General features: G+C 39.4%; 1 protein-coding gene and 2 pseudogenes across 1 annotated transcript; 1 reads left to right on the top strand and 2 right to left on the bottom strand.

Annotated features, from left to right (window-relative positions):
* Window positions 1-12129: 12129 nt before the first annotated feature.
* Window positions 12130-13893, bottom strand: LOC120594277 (cytosol aminopeptidase-like; annotated as a pseudogene).
* Window positions 13894-16087: 2194 nt separating this feature from the next.
* LOC120594468 (uncharacterized) lies at window positions 16088-16206 on the bottom strand (annotated as a pseudogene).
* Window positions 16207-17521: 1315 nt separating this feature from the next.
* BEX4 (brain expressed X-linked 4) lies at window positions 17522-19073 on the top strand. The gene is made up of 3 exons (XM_039852484.1): window positions 17522-17658; window positions 18030-18107; window positions 18477-19073. The coding sequence occupies exon 3, from the start codon at window positions 18482-18484 to the stop codon at window positions 18842-18844; it is 363 nt and encodes a 120-aa protein (XP_039708418.1). The 5' UTR covers window positions 17522-17658; window positions 18030-18107; window positions 18477-18481; the 3' UTR covers window positions 18845-19073.
* The last annotated feature ends 970 nt before the right edge of the window (window positions 19074-20043 follow it).

Genomic DNA, 20043 nt, shown 5'->3' with positions numbered 1-20043 from the left:
GAAAGCTGGATCTCTTCTTTGGGGCAGTGGAGACTGAGAGAATTTATGCCTGGAAATAATTATGACTTTTTTTACTAGGACTTTCATGTGGGGTGTTGAGTCAATTTATTTAGAAGTTGAGCTGTGTTTTGTTTGTGTTATCATTACACTCAGTGCCAACACAGGTTTCAAATTCTTCCAACATCAACTTGTGTTTAGGGTAGGGGCTGGTTTGCTAGACACATTTTCCAATGCCCGCTCTTCATTTGGCTTTAGGTACTCTTTTTGCCTGAACCTCAGAAAAGGCCTTCCTCCATGCTCTTGACACTCAGAGGTGTTATTTGTTATCTGACATTTTCTAGCCAGGTGATAGCAGCAGAATGGAGAGCATTTTTTGTTGTTCTGGTTCAGCCTCAGTTAGCACTGTTTCTATGTGCCTTGAGGTAGGTCTCTCTCGGTGATCCTGCCCCCTAGTCCAAGAGTAAAGGATCACTAATGATCTGGATCCAGGATGTATTCTGCCTTTCCACAGGGGCAAGGAATATTTTTCTGTTAATTTCCATCAGCTGCAGTGAGTTTTCATTTGTACCATGAAGGCAACAGGATTTCATGCCCTTTCTCTAGCAGCTTAAGATTTTTGTTCAATTAGGGAAATGGGACTATGGAAACAAGGAGAGCTTCATAGCTATTCCACAATAGCTTCTGCTCCCCTTCCCCAATTCTGCATCTTTAGGGAGGCTCTCTCCTGTCTCTTACTCTGATTCCATTCATTCGTGCAAGCATTCAGTAAAATGTGTGGAAAAGACCCTAAAAAATGGCTGAGAATTCTTCTTGTGTCTGTTGTTTCCAGAGAGTCTATACTCTTTTGCTTATCAATACTTTAGAAATTGGTTGAACATTCTAGCTAAATTCTTCTTTTTGCATTGTATGATATCCAACATACGTCCATGTAAGCAAATGATTGCATCTCATATGTCTTTCTGTAGATTTTAGGTTATGTTTGCCTTGTAATCTTAGTTTCCTATAGTTCATAAACTTGTGAAGTTGCAGCTTGTCTGGCATTTTGTTGCAAGGATGAGAACTACATTCTTTCCAACTTTCTGCATCTTAAGTGGAAACTAACGGCTCTAATTTTTTTCAATTGAAATTTCAATTGAAACAATTATAGATTCCCATGCAATTGTAAATAAATGATAGAAGCATCTCATTTGCATTTTCCCCATACTCCCTCAATGGTAGTAACATTTAGCAAAACTATAGTATAATATCATAACCCATATATCAACAGATTCACTGATCTTTTTCAGATCTCCCTAATTTTACTTTTAGTTTTTATGTGTGTGTGTTAGGTTCTATAAAATTTTATTGCCTGTATATGTTCATTTAGCCACCACTACAGTAAAAGTACTAAACAGTTCAAAAACCACAGTGATTCCTCCTGTCACCCATTAACCCTACTCACCTTCCTCCCACCCTTATGCCCTCATCACTAACACCTGACAACCATGAATATATTCTTGATTTAAATTTTTTGTCATTTCAAAAATGTTATGTAAGTGGAATCGCATATATGTCACCTTTGGGAATTGTTTTTTTTTCACTCAGTGTAATTACCTGGAGGTTCACCAAGTTGTTGCATGTATCAATAGTTCATACCCTTTTATTGCTCAGTGGTATTCTGGGTTACATATTTTCTACAGGTTGTTTAACTATTCACCTATTGAAGGATATCCAGGCTAATTCCAGGTTTTTTCTAAGAAAAATAAAGCTTCTATGAACATTAATGTACAATTTTTTGTGTGTGTGAACATAAGTTTCCTTTTCTCTGAGATAAATGCCTGAGAGTACAACTGCTGAATGGTATAGTAATGTACGGTAATTGCCTGTTTTGTTTTTAAATCTGCTAAACTGTTTTCCAAAGAGTCTATACTAGTTTTGCATCAGCAATATTTGAATGACGGAGTTTCTGCAATCCTCATCAGTCAGCTTATGTTGTTGTCACTATTTTTATTTTAGCCATTCTGATAGATGTAGTGATATCTCAGAGTGGTTTTAATTTGCGCCACCCTGATGTTTTATTATGTTAGGCATCTTTTCATTTACTTATTTGCCATTTTAGTATAAACTTGTTTATGTCCATTAAAACATTGCTAGAATTTTGACAGTATTATATTAAACCTATACATCAATTTGGGGAAAACTGACATTTTACTTGGTCAAATCTTCCAATCCATGAACACAGTTGTTGCCATTTGTTTAGATCTTCTTAGATCTGTTTCATAAGCATTTTGTAATCTCCACCATATAGATCCTATACACATTTAGCAAAATGTACTACTAAATATTTTCTGGAGTGATTATAAATGGTATTGTGTTTTTAAGTTTAGTTTCTTCATGTTCACTGTTAATATGTGATTGATTTTTGTGTCAGTCTTGTATTATGGAACCTTGCTCAACACAGTTAACAGTTTTAGGAGTTTTGTTCTAGATTCTTTGGGATTTTCTACAAAGAAAATCATGTCATCTGCAAATAGGGACAGATATTTTACTTCCTTTTCTAATTTGTATGCTTTTCTTTCTTTTTCTTGCCTTATTGCACTGACTAGAACTTCCAGGACTATATTGCATTAGAGGGGTGACAGTAGGTATCTTTGCTTAGTTCCTGATCTCTGATGGAAAGTTCACTGTTCTTACTGAGATTTAACCGATTTTCTTAGATAAATGCTTCTTGGATTGTTTAGCCTTTGGTTAACTTCCAAAGTTCTGAAAAAATGATTTTGACAAGTTTATCTGTCGGCATTCTCGTTGTTTTTATAGAGGAGTGGATTTTCAGAGGTCTTTACCATAACATTCCAGAAGTGCTTCTCTATTGCTTGTTATTAAGATATATAAATGTAAGACTTTTGAAATTAAGAACATAAATTAGATGGATCAAACAGATATCACCAACATTTAATTTAAAAGTAGCAATGACATATTCTTTCTGTCCCATGATGCAGTTAGATATTTTTTCACTTTCTGTTCCTTTTCCATGAACTTGTCTGAACTATCTGAAGTGTTTAGGACATTCTTCTTTTATATTATGTAGTGGGAAAATTAAATACTATAAGCTTATCCTTTTCTAGGCTCCTTATGGCCTCTTCCAAGATCATCAGAACAGTTTTGGAGAAATAGCATTCAAATTTAGTTTTAGTGTTAGTTTAATTCTTTTCTCCGTTCTCCTTTTCAATGTATTTCCAAATTACAGAAGGACATTCTTCTTCTACTTTACAAACACTTTGGAAGTTTGATTTTCTGTCTTGCCAACATTTTAACATATTTTTGTACGGCCAGCAACAATGATAGGTGTCTTATAGGCACATGCCTAAGGAGACTATCTCTTTCCATTTCCATACAGTCCAAAATCTCATTGAGAGCTTCTGCTCATTTTTAGGAAACTGAAAAGTTACCAAAACTTTCCTTATGAAAGACTTAAAGTCACAAGTAAGTAAATCACATATCTTTTTACCATGTTATGTACAATAATACACCGTATTTAACAGGTAAGATCCTCTCATTTTCTTTGATATGGAGTTTATAGACTGAATTCAATTTGCCAAATTTTACATTCACACCATCTTCCAAATGTGCTCATATGTGATCAAAATCTAGTTTGAATTTGGACAAGATATAACATATTTTGTTTTATGTTTTCTGTGGTTGCATTAAAATCATTATAGAAATAATAAAGACAGTTTAAATCTCCATTTTTCGAACCAAAGTTCCTAAGTGCTAAAGAGGATTCCCCCCCCCCAGTTTTATTGGCCATGATCTGAGGCATCATTTTATCTACTGTAGAAAGCATGACTGTTGGTAAGATCTGACAGAATTGGTTCTATACTGTAAGGGGCCTTCACATTTGTTATCAAGATTTCCCCTTTTGTTCATCCACAGGAAGTTTTAGTTGCATCCTCTAGGTCACTGAATATAATTTTACTCAGTTTCATAGAGCAATCAAAATAATTATATGGTAATGTAATTCATTTGTTTAGTATGCCCAAGTTAATTCAGCTGCCATTATTTTTAACTGAACATGGTGTCTTTTCATGGAATGGTGGTGGGGGGAGACTGATTTAGAAAAACTTGCCTGTCTCGTCCTGTAATTGTAAGATTCAGTCTTCATATGCGCTTCCACATCACTTCCTCCACGATGCTTAACTCAAAATTCTTTTCTGCATACTGTACAGCATGTTCTGTTTTAGTACAGCAGTCCCTTAACTTTTTGGCACCAGGGACGGGTGCTCCTATGAGAATCTAATGCCTGACAATCCGAGGTGGAGCTGAGGCAGGGATGCTAGTGCTGGGGAGCGGCTGCAAATACGGATGAAGCTTTGCTTGCTAGTCAGCGCTCATCTCCTGCTATGCGGCCCGGGTTCCTAACCAACACAAAACCTTACCTGTCTGTGACCTGGGGGATGGGGACCTATTTTAGTATTTGCCTTCCTAAGTCAAGTTTTATAGATGCTTCCACTATCTGTCATTAAAATAACGTAGTTATTTAGTCTACTTTTTTAGTGATGTCTAGTTCATGCAGCCATTGGTATTTCAATTGTTCTCATTTTCCCGATTTGAACTTTTAGAAAACAAAGTCAGTACATTGAAATGGTCACAATTAAATAGTACTATCTCAATAAAAAGCACCATGATTAATCTACCAGCAGAGATAAATACAGAGTGTTATTGCTCACTATTACAATACACACTTAAGGTACACCACTCGAAGTGATATAACAATAGATGATCCATTATTTTGAAACACAAAATATAATTTCCAACATTAGTAGTAGAGAAAAACTAGCAACAGGGTCTAGAGAAAATGGATAATCTATGTCTTACTCATTTGACACTAAAAACAATGTTGCTTTTATTTCCTAATTTTTGGCCACCTTGTAGATTTTGTACTTCTTCCTCAATCTTCTGCACGCATTGCCAAAACCATAACTTTTCGCATTCTGAGGAGGGATTTCCTGTTGCGCAAAGATTTCAGTGCTAAAAGCAAGATAATTTTTAGGAAAACTGCAATGGTCAGTCACCACTGCTTGGAGTTCAAGTGGGGAGAGGAGGAGGGCCTTCATGCAGGAGGCAGGTTGGCTTGGATTGTCAGAGCACAGGAAATCTGAGGAGGGCGTCTTCATGGTGATGGAGGTAGTGGCATTGGCTACTCAGGGTATAAGAGCTTGATTCAGGTGAAAAGGTCTTCAGTGGAGGAGAACGGATAGTATCTACAATGAGAAATTATCTACATTCATAAAGGCATATCGATACATAAGTAAATATATTAAGGAAATTGGGAAACAGGTTTTCTCACTGTGGGGGAAGGGAGTTACAAATATGAAAATGGAAAAAATTGGAATGAACCCAAGAGTGTTGGAATGGAATCGGAATTATGAATGGGAACCAATAATTTCCAAGGTGTTTAAAGAGATCTAGGAAAAAAAATTAAATGTAAAAATTGTGTTTGTGAGTGTGTGTGCCCTAGCTCTGTCCACGGAGAAAAACTGGGAGCAACAAAACTCTAATAGCAGTGGGGCCACCTACTGCCTATATCTTGCTTTCTAAATACTTTTCCTAATTAAAATGAACCATGGCTCCTTGAAGAAATGTTTAATTTCAAGTCTGGGACAAAGAAAGTACAAGATGATTTGGGGATATTTTGTGCCAGATAGTAAGGAAGTGCTCAAAGAAGACTGGGAGCATATTCAAAGGACACAAAAAAGCAACTCAAAGAGGAACAATCTTAGCATCAAAACAATAACAATAGAATATATTATGGGCAATTCAATTACACAGGAAAACATGAGCCCACGATATAAATGTATTATTAGTAAATAATAGTGTCAAATGCTTATTAATTGCAGCATTTCTTTATAGTGAGAAAGACTGGGAGGCAAGACCTTAATCAAGTGACCAAAGTAGAATATCATAAGTAATAGGAAAATTCAAATTATACACTGGCTGCTAGGATGCAATGAGGAAAATACAGCATCTTCTATAATATCGCTACATAAAATCATGAGGAAACATCAGACAAACCCAAATCAAGGGGCAATCTACAAAATAACTGGCCCACAATCTAAAGTGTCAAGGTCATGAAAGTCAAGGCAAAACTGAGGACCTTTTCTAGACTGTATAAGAATAAAGAAACATAATAACTGTATACAGTACAAGATTCTGTCCTGGATCTTTTTGCTGTGAAGGACATTATTGGGACAACTGGTGAAATCTGAACAGGGTCTGAGGATTAGCTTGCGGTAAATATTATTAACGATAATTTTCTTTTTTAACGGTTGTCTTGTGCTTATATAGGAGAATGTTCTCGTCTGTAAGACATACACACTAAACTATTTCGGAGCTATGGGGCATCACATTAGCAACTTACTTACATATAGTCCAGGAAAGGTGGGGGGGGGCGGGGATTCTTTGTTCTACACCAGCAACTTTCTTCAAGTTTGCAATTTTTTTCAACAACAAAAAAACAAGAAATGTATTGTTTTCATCAGAAACAAAATAAATATGAGCTCACACTACAGATAAGGGCTGAAAGGAACCAATGTGGTTTTTATAACAATGATGCCACTGGTGACCTTGTTGAGAGCGGATTCAGCAGAATGGAGAGGCAATAGACAAGGGTGGATTGAGGAATGACAAGGAGTTTGGAAAGTGGAAAACAGTGACTATAGCTCCCCCGACCTTGTTGAGAAGTTCGTTGTTTGTAAAAATGAGATGAGAGAGAGGAAGATAAAGCTTAGGGGAATATAAATCAGTTCATATTAATGATGAAAAGGGAAGGTCTAATAAATAAAATAGAGGGTTTGAGGCCTAATCATTCAAATAAAGATTAGGAACATTCAGCTTTGAGTTTGCCTGACTCTTCTGCATTGCCAGGACAATGTGCAAACACTGAATTCAGGGGGCTGAGTGTGGAGGACTTTCTCTCACAAAAAGTCTTACTATAAAGCTATTCAAATAATATATAATTGGCAGAGCATACGGCAAACTACAAATAATGGATATTTCTAGGGCTATGAGGAAATACAGAAGTTATATATTTTCGTGTTGTGTGAATTTACTTTACAACCAGGATTTATTACTTATGTAATTATAAGAAAAATAACATTTGAAAGAGGAGATGGAAATATGTCTTTAAATTTATTCACAAAATTGTCATAGAGAGAAATTTATTTATCTGAAAATATCTTCACAACTAAACATGAAGTGTGGCGGGGGTTGCAGATTAGAAACTATGTATAGCATCATCCCAAATTTTACTAAGTCCGGGTATGTCTGTCATGAGGCTCAGAGACCACAGAGGTAATAGCAGTGGCAGCAAAGGGTCTTGTGCTACATTTCACATGTAGAAAAATCCATCTGATGGGTTTAAGGAACCCCTGGTTCTCTCTCATCCTTTCCTAATCTGTTGTCCTCAACTGTGACGTTCAAATTGCGATTTTACTTCTCGTCACCAGAGTGGCAAAGACCTTTACTTTCTAAATTTTTTCCAAGTCTACCGTTTTAGCAAGGAGAGAAAATCAAAGCATTAACAATATTTGTTTGTTTAAATAAATTTTATTTTGTAGAGCAGTTTTACATTCAAGGCAAAATTGAGCAGAAAGTACAGAGTTCTCATATACCCCTTGTTCCCACACACAGTCTGTCTCCACTATCAACCTCCCTCCTCAAAATGCTACATCTGTTACAATCAACGAGCCTGCATTGACACATCCATTGTCACCCAAAGGCCATATTTTACATTGCCGAAGCAAAAACATTTTTAAACTAACTTCTACAAGCAGATTCTAAAACAGGAAGTATGAAATAAGCCTCCATCTCATATACAATTAAGAAATAGTTAGAAAGAGTAAATGAGATCCCATCTGGACAATCGATCTAAGGTCCTAGATGAATATTGAGCTTCCCAGTAATTACACCAGCAGTCAAACTGAAGATATAATAGAACTCTGCATGATAGGTAACAGATTAATGGTATAGAAGCAGTTTCCCCTAGTAAAACACCATTTTTAAAAGTATGGGTTGGTCTAAGCATGAGCCACAGCCACCTTTATTAGAAGCATCTGGTATCTTGTTAAAACTACAACTTCTGAGACCTCAGCCCAGACCTGCTGAATCCCTTCCCTGGGGATTGAGGCTCAGGAATATGCATTTCCTGGTAGATTCTGATGTCTCCTATAGTTTGAGAATTGCTAAATAGGTAATGTCCAAGATATCTTTAACTATTTGGCATACTGTGATCTCTGATTCCAGTGTCAATTGGTTTTGCCACTCAGCTTTAAGTATCTGTTTCTGTTTTGGTGTATCTGGTAAATAACAATCCAGACATGTAGCACTTGTTTACTGAGTACTTACTCTTTGCCTCATAGGTTGGCTGGCTACTAGGCAACAAAACAGGAAAGGCCTCTTCCTTTATGGTGCTTACGTTCTCCTTTGGATACACATAAAATAAACAATAACCAATGTAATTTCAGTGGGTGAAGAGTGCCATGAAGAAAATAAAACAGGGAAATGGGATAGAAAATAATATTTATGGAGAAGGCAGCCAAGGATGTCCATGGCCACCCAGTTTAACGACTTCAAAGACCATCACTTACTTGGACTACGCCATGCATGATGATCCCTGAAGTTGTGCCATGCTCTATCACTAGAGAAGGTCACACTATGGATGTGACTTTTCAGCTGAGACCTTGATGACAAGAAAAATCTGTGTGAGTGTGAATATCTTTTGAGATTAGACTAGGGAACAGTACATTCTGAAGTAGGAGTGAGTATCACTTGTTCCAGAAAAAGACAAAAACCAGTGTGACTGGAGCCTGGTGGAAAAAGTGGGAAGATAAGGTAGAAGGGAAGCTGTTGCAGGATATGGGGCAGTACTCAGGCCTGGCCGGCAATCTTACCACATTTACATAGTCAATATACTTTCTCAATATCTGAGACCACTGTGGCACAACATCTATTCTCTGCACAAACCTTCAACACTCTCTCACACCTCAACATTCTTAAGTGCTCTTTCAGCTTCTTGTTTCTTAGGAAAAGTAGATGTTCTCACAGAACGGATTGTCTATGTGCTCCCATTACCAAACCTACCAACTTGCTTGAATCAGCAACTATACTCCCTACTTTCTCTGTGTAACAAATCTTCCTAAGATGGCCCCTTCTCATTGCAATGGATCGCATATTCCAGGACTGTTACTGTGTGATGATTTCCCTTCTCTTTTAAACCAACAATATTCCTCTCTCTACTAGATAAATAGGCATATGCATGAATGAACAAATAGATGAACTCGTGAAAGTTTTGAGAATTGGGTGGGGATGCATAAGATGGAAGTGTTACTGTGATTCTCAGATGTTTCACCTGATCATCTGTGTGACAGATAGGCATGTTAACTAAGATGGGCAACACCCTTTTTGGAGGGAACCTTTTTGGAGGGAACACGATGATCCATCTTGATTTCTCAGTACTCTGTATACCTCACTGGGAATGTTAAGAATGCAGCAAGATATTTAGATCAAAGGCTGAGCCAGAGAGAGAAATGCAGGAATCATACATGAGTGAATGGCAGTCGAAGATATAGGTATAGATGAGATGACTGCCTAAGGAGAGAGCATGGTGTGAAAGGGAAAGGTGAACAAAAATGGGCAATAAGGAGCTCCCAATACATGAACTTTAATAAGAGTTTTCAGTGACTGCATGTCAGAGCCCAGAATTAACAGCCAGGCTGTTTGTCACGTGATTCAGCAGTGCTCTTTCCTCTACAAGATGCTACCCCAGGATGAACCTCTTCAGGGCAGGCCCAGCCTTGGGTCTAATAGCCCAAAACAGAATTCTGTGGAATAGATGTTTATGGGTTCTATCCGTTGTAGACAAGGAACCCTCTCACTTCGTTAGACTTATCCCTCTTTTCGTAATAGCCTGCTTCCCTCTGCATACAAACCACTAGGAATGTAAGTCCCTAAGTACCTAGGCACTGTCCTGTTCAACACAATGTCCTCTTTAGCCCAGAGCAGATGGATTTAGCCCAAATGTCCATCAATAGGGTTATGGTTGAATACATAGACATGTCAGCCATTTGAGAGAAAGATGTAATTGTATACATAGTGGTATGGAATGACATCTTAGATATATAATTATGTAAAGCAAATGCAAAAGGCAAAACAGTGTATATAGTGTTTCTTGTCTGTTTTCTAATTCTGTTGCTATGGAAAATGTACTAATTAGGCAGAGCAAAATTATTCCAGCTCTGGCTGCCACCCCTGTGAGTGAGCCACTCTGGATATTCCATCAGTTGAGCCTCCAGATTGCTACATCCCCAAACAAAACCATGTGGAGCAGAACAATTGCTGAGCTGAGCCCAGTCAACTCAGAATCGTGAAAGATATTAATGTCTGGTGTTATTTAAGCCACACCAAATTTTGTTGTGGTCTGTTGCATGGAAAGAGGTAACAGAAACACCTTAATGTTGACACCTTAGACACTCTGCTCAACAGCCCCCCAGCTGAGCTCCCTGCCAACAGCCAACATCCACTGCCAGGAGATATAGCCCATTTAAGTCTTCAGATGCTCAAAACTCCAGCTGAAATTTAACCACAATTTCATAAGAGATGCCATGGAAAAAACATCCAGATGAGCCCAGTCAATCCACAGAACTATAAGAGATGATGATGATAGTGATGATGATAACAACAATAATAATTTTTTTAAAGTGTTGTTTTAAGCTACTAATTTGGGGCCTCTTTGATATGCAGCATGATAACCAGATAACCATAGAATGATATAGAAAGTGTAACAAGTTAGTATGTAGACTTCAAAGTTTTACTATGCATGTATCGAAACACGTGTATTATATATTTATAAATACATTTAGTGGAATCGCATGATGTAGACCAATCTGATTTTCACTTAAAAATAAGTCTTGGCTATAGTTGTCATTGAAAATACAGCTACTTCATTCCCTGACATGTATGAAAAGTATTCCATTTAATTTTTAAGTAATCACATGATATGAATATAGCTGAGTTGTCCTCCCTTTGTATTCACTCCATCCTCTCCCCAGGTAACCACATTCTTAAGTTGATGTTTATCTTTCCACATATGTTTCCATGTGTGGAAAGCGTTGTGGCAAAGCTGTGGACTCAAGTTTAGGTTGTTTTACAGACCATGCCTTGCGTATTAGGGGACACGGAAGAATGTTGAAGGATATAGAATAACTTCATCTCAGTCATCTGTAATATGGAGAATTGAACTGAGAAGCATTCTTGTGTAGTGAAAAATATACTGAATTCGGAGTCAGAAAACTTGCATTTCAGTCTCTTCTCTGCAATTACGGCTGGAAAATGAAGTTGATGTGATGTAAAGTCAATTGGCCATTAATGAAATGAAACTTCACTCCCAAAGTCTATGTGGTATATTTTAAGTAGTAGAGCTCTGAGTTTCAATATGCAAATTCTTTCATTTTGAGGACTGGTAATTTCTGGGTAACAACTGAGTCTGGCTTTGTAGAGCAAGTGTGTTTGTATAATGAGCTGGTTTCTTGTGTTTGGGAGGTGTTGTTGCAACAGATGCTTTTTTTTTTTCAATGTTGCCAGGGCTAATTATCTTCTATAATGATGCACTTTGATAATTTTGGATCTTTTGTTATATGAGTTATTTTTGTTCACTGTTCATTTTTCTATGTTATTTTTAAGAGACTTGAGAGAAGGAATATATTCACTCAGCAGACACAGTAAGAGCATGAGGTAAAAGGGAAAAAAAAGTTTACTTTTATACTTAAGAAAATTTCTTTCGAACAGATGTAATTTTTTAAATTGCATTATTGTTTTTAGAAACACTAAAAGAGTACCCAAATAGTTACTACTCACAATGGTAACAAGACTTTTGTTACCTTTTTTTTTCCCCAGAGAGCACAAAAAACTGGATTTATTGTTTTGGACAACTGTATAGTAACTTTTAGTTTGTTTGTATTCCTAGTGTCATTAATCTGAAATACAATTTTGTTCCTCAGTTAAAAACATATACTCTAAAAAAGTTATTAGATTTTTTTTAATTCATCATCCATATATAGAATATCTTAAAAATACTTGCCAAGATATTAGCTTTATCTTATTAAATCTCTTGCATGAAAATGAAAAAAATCAAGGCATACAAATTTCATTTTGTCCTACATTTTTAAATACCATCTTTTGTTTCCTTTAAAAGATTTTCATCCATTCCAAAATATTTTGAAGCTCAACTGACCATTTAAGACAAAATGAAGGAATTTTAGGGTATCTGAACTAAGCACTGTCTTGACTGAACCAAAGCAAAAACTCTATTGGGGTCCTGGTGGGCCTCCTGGTCATGCCTTTCTGCAGATATAGAACCTCACTTTGTTGCTCATCACACCTTCTAGAACTAAATGTGCCCACTTCAGACTAGACACAAATTCTTTTAGGAATGCTGCAGCTGTGCATGCTTTTCCAGTTCTATGTTTTCCAATATTATTAACATCAGCAAGCTGGCAGTCTACAACCTATCCTGTATAGTGTTCAAAGAGAGGCATTCTCTAGACATGGTCCCGTTTCAATGCTGGCCTCAAATAGCTTGTTCCAAAGCTAGGATGACTTGGTAAAGACCCCAGTGGTACCGGACCCCAAAGCTATGTCTATGGCACCTGTTAGGGTAGCGGCATTGATGATGACCTTTGGGTTAAAGATGTGTGCATAGCAGAGCACATCAGCCAGGATGGGCCTGCCCTAGACATCAGGGCTATCCACCTGTATGGTCTTCCCGTTCTTGGCTATAACAACATCCCCAGGCTTGGCCTTACCACTGGGCATATTTTCACAAAGAGGAACCAAACCTACTATGTAAATGGGCAAACTGAGCTTGGCTGCAGATACAATGGCTGAACACGTCAGCCCTCATGAGGTCCATATTTGCAGAAGGCTTGATGGAGATGCCACCACTATCAAAGGTAATTCCCTTCTCAACAAACACCAGGGGTGGTTCACTTGCATCGAGGCTGCCTCTGTAGTGAATTTCCAAGAAGACTGAAGGATCAGGGGATCCTTTGGCCACACTTAGGAATGATCCCATTTCCTGTTCCTCGATCCAAGACTTGAATCTGATGTGGACTTCTGTTTTACTACTAGCACCCTTGAGATTCTTCTCAATACTTTTGGCAAATCTAATTGGCTTCACCTCATTGGCAGGAGTCTCCATCTACTGGCATGCCCTGAAGTTCTGTCCTGAAGCAAAGAGGACTTCTTTCTGCCAGGCCTCCTGATCCCTGCTTCCATGGAGCTTTGCAGATACAACTACCTTATTTTCTGCTTTACATCATCATACTCATTAAGACCAAGCACTGCCCCTTCCCCTGGGCATCTCCACAGAGATCCACCTCCACGGAAGAGATCGCCAGGTCTTGAACTTGCCTGCACCTTGCTGCGATAGCTGCTCTGTTTTCTTTGCCTTCATACCAGTTTGCCTGGTCATCCACTCCAGCTGCCTTTTAGCGGAGGCCAACCGTCATCACGCTGGGGAAGTCCTCGTGCAAACAATAAAAAGTTCAGGTTTTGCCTGCCTTCAGAGATGGGCCACATATGTTCAAAATTTCTCTCAGCTTTCCAGACACCAATTTATCAAAATCATCTCTTGTACTTATAAACTGTAGCACATCATTTTCTTTCTCTCTGGTATAGATTACTAAAACAAGGACCTTTGTCATGTCTGTGGCAGTGACACCTTGACCCCAGAGACACTTCACCCTCAAACATCAACCACTAAGAGGCAGCAATAACATCTTCTCCGCATGGCCCCTTGCGCTGCCCTCAGCAAGCACGTGGACTTTTACCTTTTGATGTTCATCTATTGTTTTTAACTTTGCATATAACTTTTTTTTAATTAAGTTTATTGGGGTAACATTGGTTAATACAATTATATAATTTTCTGGTGTACATTATAATTTGACATCTATATATTCTATTGTGTGTTTACCACTCAAAGTCCAGTTTCCTTCAGCTACCATATATTTGATTCCCTTTACCCACTTCACCCTCCCCCATGCATATAATTTTTAAACATATTTAGAAATATGAAATTTCCACAGCTACATTTCAGAAAGCAACTAAAATGAATTTTTTAAAACAAGTCAAATATATCAAATATTGTTTGTGACAAAGTACTAAACATAATTAACCAACGATTCTATTAAAAATTCCTGAGAGAAAGCAAGTATAATATTGTACTGCTCTCTTAAAGAAGAAAAATTTTTTTAAAAAATTGTACGCGGCCATCACATTTTAGAGAATAAAAAAAATATATATATATAAAGTGAAGACATCGCCAAAATGGCAGAGTAGGGAACTCAAAAGTTCCATGCCAAAAACTGTCAGAATGAACTTTTGCAGAACTCTGGAATCTAATCCAAAACTTACAACAACCAGAGGAAAACTTGTTGAAGAGAGAAGCTCGTGCATTGCAGTAAGAGAATGCTGTGGTATTTTAAATTGCTAGCCCACCATCCCCAGCATATCAACTGGCGAAAATTACTAGTACCTGAATGAGAATTACGGACTTTATTCTCAAGAAAATTGTGGCTGTGAGCTTCAACCTGTTTGGCAGTTTCTCCTGAAGGACCAGTGCAAAGGTTTCTCTTTGTTTTTCTGACTCAGCTTTCCCAGGAGTTGAGTAGCTTTTGCCACAGCAGCCTAGGGCAAAGGATAACACTCAGAACAAATAGTAACAGAATGAAAAGCCTGGAAGGAAGAGGCTGGGAAAGGAGATATTTGGGGGAATAAGGGCTTTTTAAAGTTCACTAATGTACAGGGGAATTGAGAAGGCCACATATATGCCCAGAATGAGATGCTTGTGCTGTAAAGAACTGAGGAGACTCAAATCTCCCACCTCTAGATGACTTTCAGACTTTGTACAAGTAGGAAGTGAAAACTAATGCAGAGTTGTAAATGGCCTGAGTACGCATAGAATGAGTTCCCCAGCACAGATCAATTTGCAAAGACTGGGAGAATGTTTCTCCTTTTTTTTTTTTCCTTTTTTTTTCTTTTATTGGCTCCAGACATTTAAGTAATTGTCAAAACATCAGCTGACCACTAAGCTAGGGCAACAGAGACTTCGGTGGACACACATGATAAAGAATGCGGACTTTACAAAAATAGTTTGGAAAAGTCACCAAACACACAAACAAAGAATCCACAACCGCCAGAAACAACAAATCCTTGAAATGGAAGAATATGATTCCCAGAAGTGCCACATGATAATATTCAAAATACCTAGTTTCGAAAGCAAAACAAATTATGAGGCATGCAAAGAAAGTATGACCTATTCATAGGAAAAAAGAAATTAATAAAAACTGTCCCTGAGAAAGCCCAGACATATTTACTAGGCAAAGATTTTAAATCAACTGTCTTTAATATGCTCAAAGAGCTAAAAGAAATCATGGTCAAAGAACTAAAATAAACCAGGAGAATTATGTCTCATCGTGTAGAGAATATCGATAAACAGGAAGAAATTATAAAAAAGAACCAAAAGAAATTCTGGAGCTAAAACGTACAGTAGCTGAAATGAAAAAAATATTACAAGCGCTCAATAAAAGATGTGAGCCGACAGAAGAAAAGAATCAGGGAAATTTTAGATAAATCGATTGAAATTATCCAGACTGCGGAGCAGAGAAAGCAAGGAGCAGAAAGATTATTTGACGAAATGATGGCCAAAACTTTAAAATTTAAGGAAAGTCACAAATATACACATCCAAGAAGCTCAACGAACCTCAATTAGAATACACTCATGAAGACACATTAGAGTGAAACAGTCAAAGACAAAGACAGTATCTTGAAAGCAGCATTAGGTATTAGATCGCATTTGGATCCTTATCCAAATGAACTGTTTAAAAACACTATGACCGAATTGGAAATTTATTTATTTATTTATTTATTTATTTATTTATTTATTTATTTATTTATTTATTTATGTACGTATTAATTATAGACGAGGCAACCCTTGGTTGACCTCACAGATCGCAAGGACCTTGTCAGCTTACAATCCCTTATTTTTTATTTTTTAAGACTGCAGCACCTGGTCTTCCTAGGTGGTCTCCCATCCAAGTACTAACCAAGCCCGACCCTGCTTAGCTTCTGAGATCAGACAGTAACCGGCTTGTTCAGGGTAGCATGACCATAGACAGAATTGGAAATTTAAACAAAGATTAGACATAAAATAACATTAAGGGATTATTATTGTTAGGTGTGATATTAGTATGATGGTTATACATAAAAAAGAAAGTCCTTGTAGATATGCACTTTGAAATATTTATGCGCAAAGTGATATTATGTCTGAGATTTGCTTCAAAAATAATCTGTAAGGGTTGTAAGTGGGTAAAGATATAGATGAAATAAGATTGGCCAGGAGTTGCTGACTGTAGACAATGGGTAATGAGTACCTTTGCTTTCCTTATACAGTGGGTTCTCCGTATCCGTGGGTTCCTCATCCTCAGATTCAATCAACTGCAGATCGAGAATATTCAGAAAAAAATATTACACTGCTGTTGACATGTGCTATATTGTTAGGTCCACGATGGCTGCATCTGTACTGAATATGTAGACTTTTTTCTTATTATTTCCTAAACAATACAGTGTAAATTATTTACATAGCGTTTACATTGTATTACATATTATAAGAAACCTAAGGATGATTTAAAGTATCTGGAAGGGTGTGCATAGGTTCTATGCAAATATTATACCATTTTATATAAAGGACTGGAGCATGCCCAGATTTTGATATCCACTGGGGCCCACCACAGATATCCAGGGAAGACTGTACTATTCTAGTTTTACATTTGTTTGAAATTTTCCATCATAAAAGTTAATATAAAGTTTATGTAAACTATATAAAAGGAATGAATCTTAATCAAAAAAGAAACCAAACAAACGTATTAAGAATAAATAGAAAAAAATTCCATCTCCTTGACTCATTTCTTGTCCCGCCCTCCTCTCCCCTACCCACCCCCATTCCTCGTGCTTTTTTGTGGGCAGTGATAGCAAGGAAGATCAGAGGTCGGCAGTGGAGTGGGTGAGGAATCTTGATCATCATAGATATTCTTTCATTGATTTTGTTTTTTAAATATTGCATTAAAATGAGACTTGTTTTCACTACCGAAATGTTTCGCATCCTCTTAAATTTTACGCCTGAGTCTGAGTGGGAAGAGAGGTGTATCTGGGAGCTTGGGAGGGAAGAGGCGAGTCCCCAGAGCAGCAGCTGGGATGGCCCACAGGCCCCCGAGAAGATACTGCCCTTCCCTGGCAGCAGAGAAAGGCCCAGGAACACACAAAGAAGGGACAACGACAGGGCCCAGGCTGGTGATGTTAAAAGGGACGCGGGGACAGGGGCGGCGACGCGGGCCGAGGGCTCTGCAGGACCCCGAGGGGCAGGAGGGGGGCGGGACGGGGGCGTCGCCGTTCGCGATGACGAGAGACTCACGTGACCCGCCAGCGCCGCCTCGCGCGCGCCTCGCTCGGGCGTCAGACTCGGTCGTCGCTCGCTCCCTTCTCGGTGTCTGCTCGCGGTGTCCCTGAGGGCGTGCGGGCCAGGGGCGGCCCCAAGAGGCGGAGGCGGAGGCGGAGGGGGAGCAGGAGCAGGTAAAGGATCCCGAGGTGCTCCCCGGGGCTGGTGCGGACAGCCGGCCCGGCCCGTGGAGCCCTCGGGGCGGGGGCGTCGGGCTGCCCCGGGGCGAAGCAGTGCAGAGACCGCAGCCACCACGCCCTGCCGCGGCCCCGCGTGTGGCCGCAGAACACGGTGGGCCTTTTCGGGGCGGTGGAGGGGACTGGGGCTGGACGGGCCCAAGGCGACGACCCTTCGGAAACACCTGCTTCTGGGTCCCCCGCCCCGCCCCGCCCCGTCCTTCTTGGTGTCGAAAATAGTGGTCAGCGCGGGGGCGGGGACGGCGGCGGGTGGTGCGCCGAGCGCTCGGCTGCAGTGGTCCCCGCTCCCCCACCCCGGCCCTCCGCAGGTCTGCGGGTCCAAGTGTCGCGGCGGCGCACTCGCGGCGAGAATCGGGAGGCGGAGGAGACGGCAAGGATAGGCCCAGGTGGGTGCGAGGGACGGCGGTGGCGGGCAGGGGTGGGCAACGAGTGGAGAGCAACCTCCGAGACCCCAGATCCTTCCCCGCGCCGCGTCCTCCATTTTGGTGCCTGCAGAGGCTTGGGCATGGATCGGCAGGGAAAATGGTGGGTTTGGGATGAGGGAGGGGACGGGAACCAGAGGGAAGGGGGAGAAATGAGACTGGGGGCCCCCTAGAGGGCGTACGGAGCCTCTCAGGTGGGAAACATGCAATTTTAAAAAGCCTTTGAAATCCAAGCCTCTGAATCTTAGAAGGTGCGTAGTAGGGCCTCTGTCCTCGGTGCTGATCAGTCCACGAGTGGGGAAAAAGTTCTTTCTCATGTCTCTTGTCTCCTAGGAGTGATGGCGTCGAAAGAGGAACAGGCGGTAAAAAGTCTCAACATGGAAAATGCTCAACAGGAAAACGAAGGCGGGGACCAGGCCCCCATGCAGAATGGAGAGGAACCACGCCATTTGGGAAGGGGCGAAGGCCAGAAGCCTGGCAGAAGTGTCAGGCTGGGGTGGGTTAGGCGACTTGTCCCTAATTTTCGATGGGCCATACCTAACAGGCATGTTGATCACAATGAAGTGGAAGATGATGTAGAAAAGACCGTAGTGCAGCGGATGGAAATCAGGAGAAGGACTAGGGAGCAGCAAATGAGACATCATATGCGCTTCCAAACTCCTGAACCTGATAATCATTATGACTTCTGCCTTATACCTTGAATTCTAAGATTTTCTCTTGAGGTTAATAATGTGACCTCTGCTCTACAAGCTTGTAGTTTTGTGATTTACTTTTCTGTAAACCTTTTGGCGTTTCCCCTTATCAGTTTCTAACCAAGTATAGTTTGGTCTCAGTATAGAACTTTCTGTCCAGCAGGGCAACTTCACCTAGTTTTCAGGAAAAAAGTATTTTTTTCATAATGTGAAATCAATAAAGCAATTTAAAAAGCAATTTTCCTCTTCCACCCTCGTTTTTAGTTTTTGTTGATATTACCTTTCCTCGCTTAGCTGCTTGGATTCAAAATTTCAATCCACTTTGACTTTTTTTACCCCCCACCAATCAGTAAGGAAAGATCAACATCTCAACCATTTTAAGGATGTACTTCCAACTGTTTCTCAAAGAGTGTGAGTCCATCATTTGCATAAAAATGCCTTGGTGGGGGAATGTTTTGAGAATGTAGGGCCTCTGGCTCCTATCCTCCAGATCCACAGGGTGGGGCTCTGGAATATCTCCCCTTTTAGATAAGCTCCCCAGATAATTATTACATATACCAAAGTCTGAAGCCACTATTGAGTATGTGTGTATGTACATATGTCCATGTAGTGCCATAAAATATAAACAAGTTGATAACATAGGGTGGACACTTATTTGAATTCAATGGATAAAAACATTAGAAAAGTACAAGACCATAAAATAGACTAATCAATTAAGTGATAGTGACTGGCAGATGAGGGTACTGGAGTCTAGAGGTGCTAAGTACCAGGGCTACCACCCACTGTGTATCTTGGGAGGGGACCATTTTCTATAAGACTTGTCATCTGGAGATGCAAAACATTTGACTTTTGTAACAAGCTGAAGAAGGTCAAGGAAGACTCAGCAAGACAGGTTATTATATTTTGTTTTATCTATTTCCAATGCCAACACTAATTTTTAGAACACAGCCTAAAGAAATCTTAAAGGCCATCCAGTGTTCTTCAAACTAAAGAGTGTCACCTATTATGGCTCTTGAAATCAGTTCTGTGGGTCACAACAAGCCATTTCAAAAAAAAGAATAGAACCAAAAAACAGTCCATCACTTGAGTAGTTAAGAATTATTTTCAGAAACTTGTTTTAGTTGTACATGTAGGAAATATTGTCACCTTATAAAAGGGTTTTTAAATGTATTTCTAACTGTAGTTCACGGGGTAAAAACATTGAAAGT

The sequence above is a fragment of the Pteropus medius genome, unplaced genomic scaffold (assembly GCF_902729225.1).
Source record: "Pteropus medius unplaced genomic scaffold, Ma_sr-lr_union100, whole genome shotgun sequence".
NCBI classification, from domain to species: Eukaryota; Metazoa; Chordata; class Mammalia; order Chiroptera; family Pteropodidae; genus Pteropus; species Pteropus medius.
The sequence above is the reverse complement of the archived record's forward strand: the minus strand, read 5'-3'. Positions and strand labels throughout refer to the sequence as shown.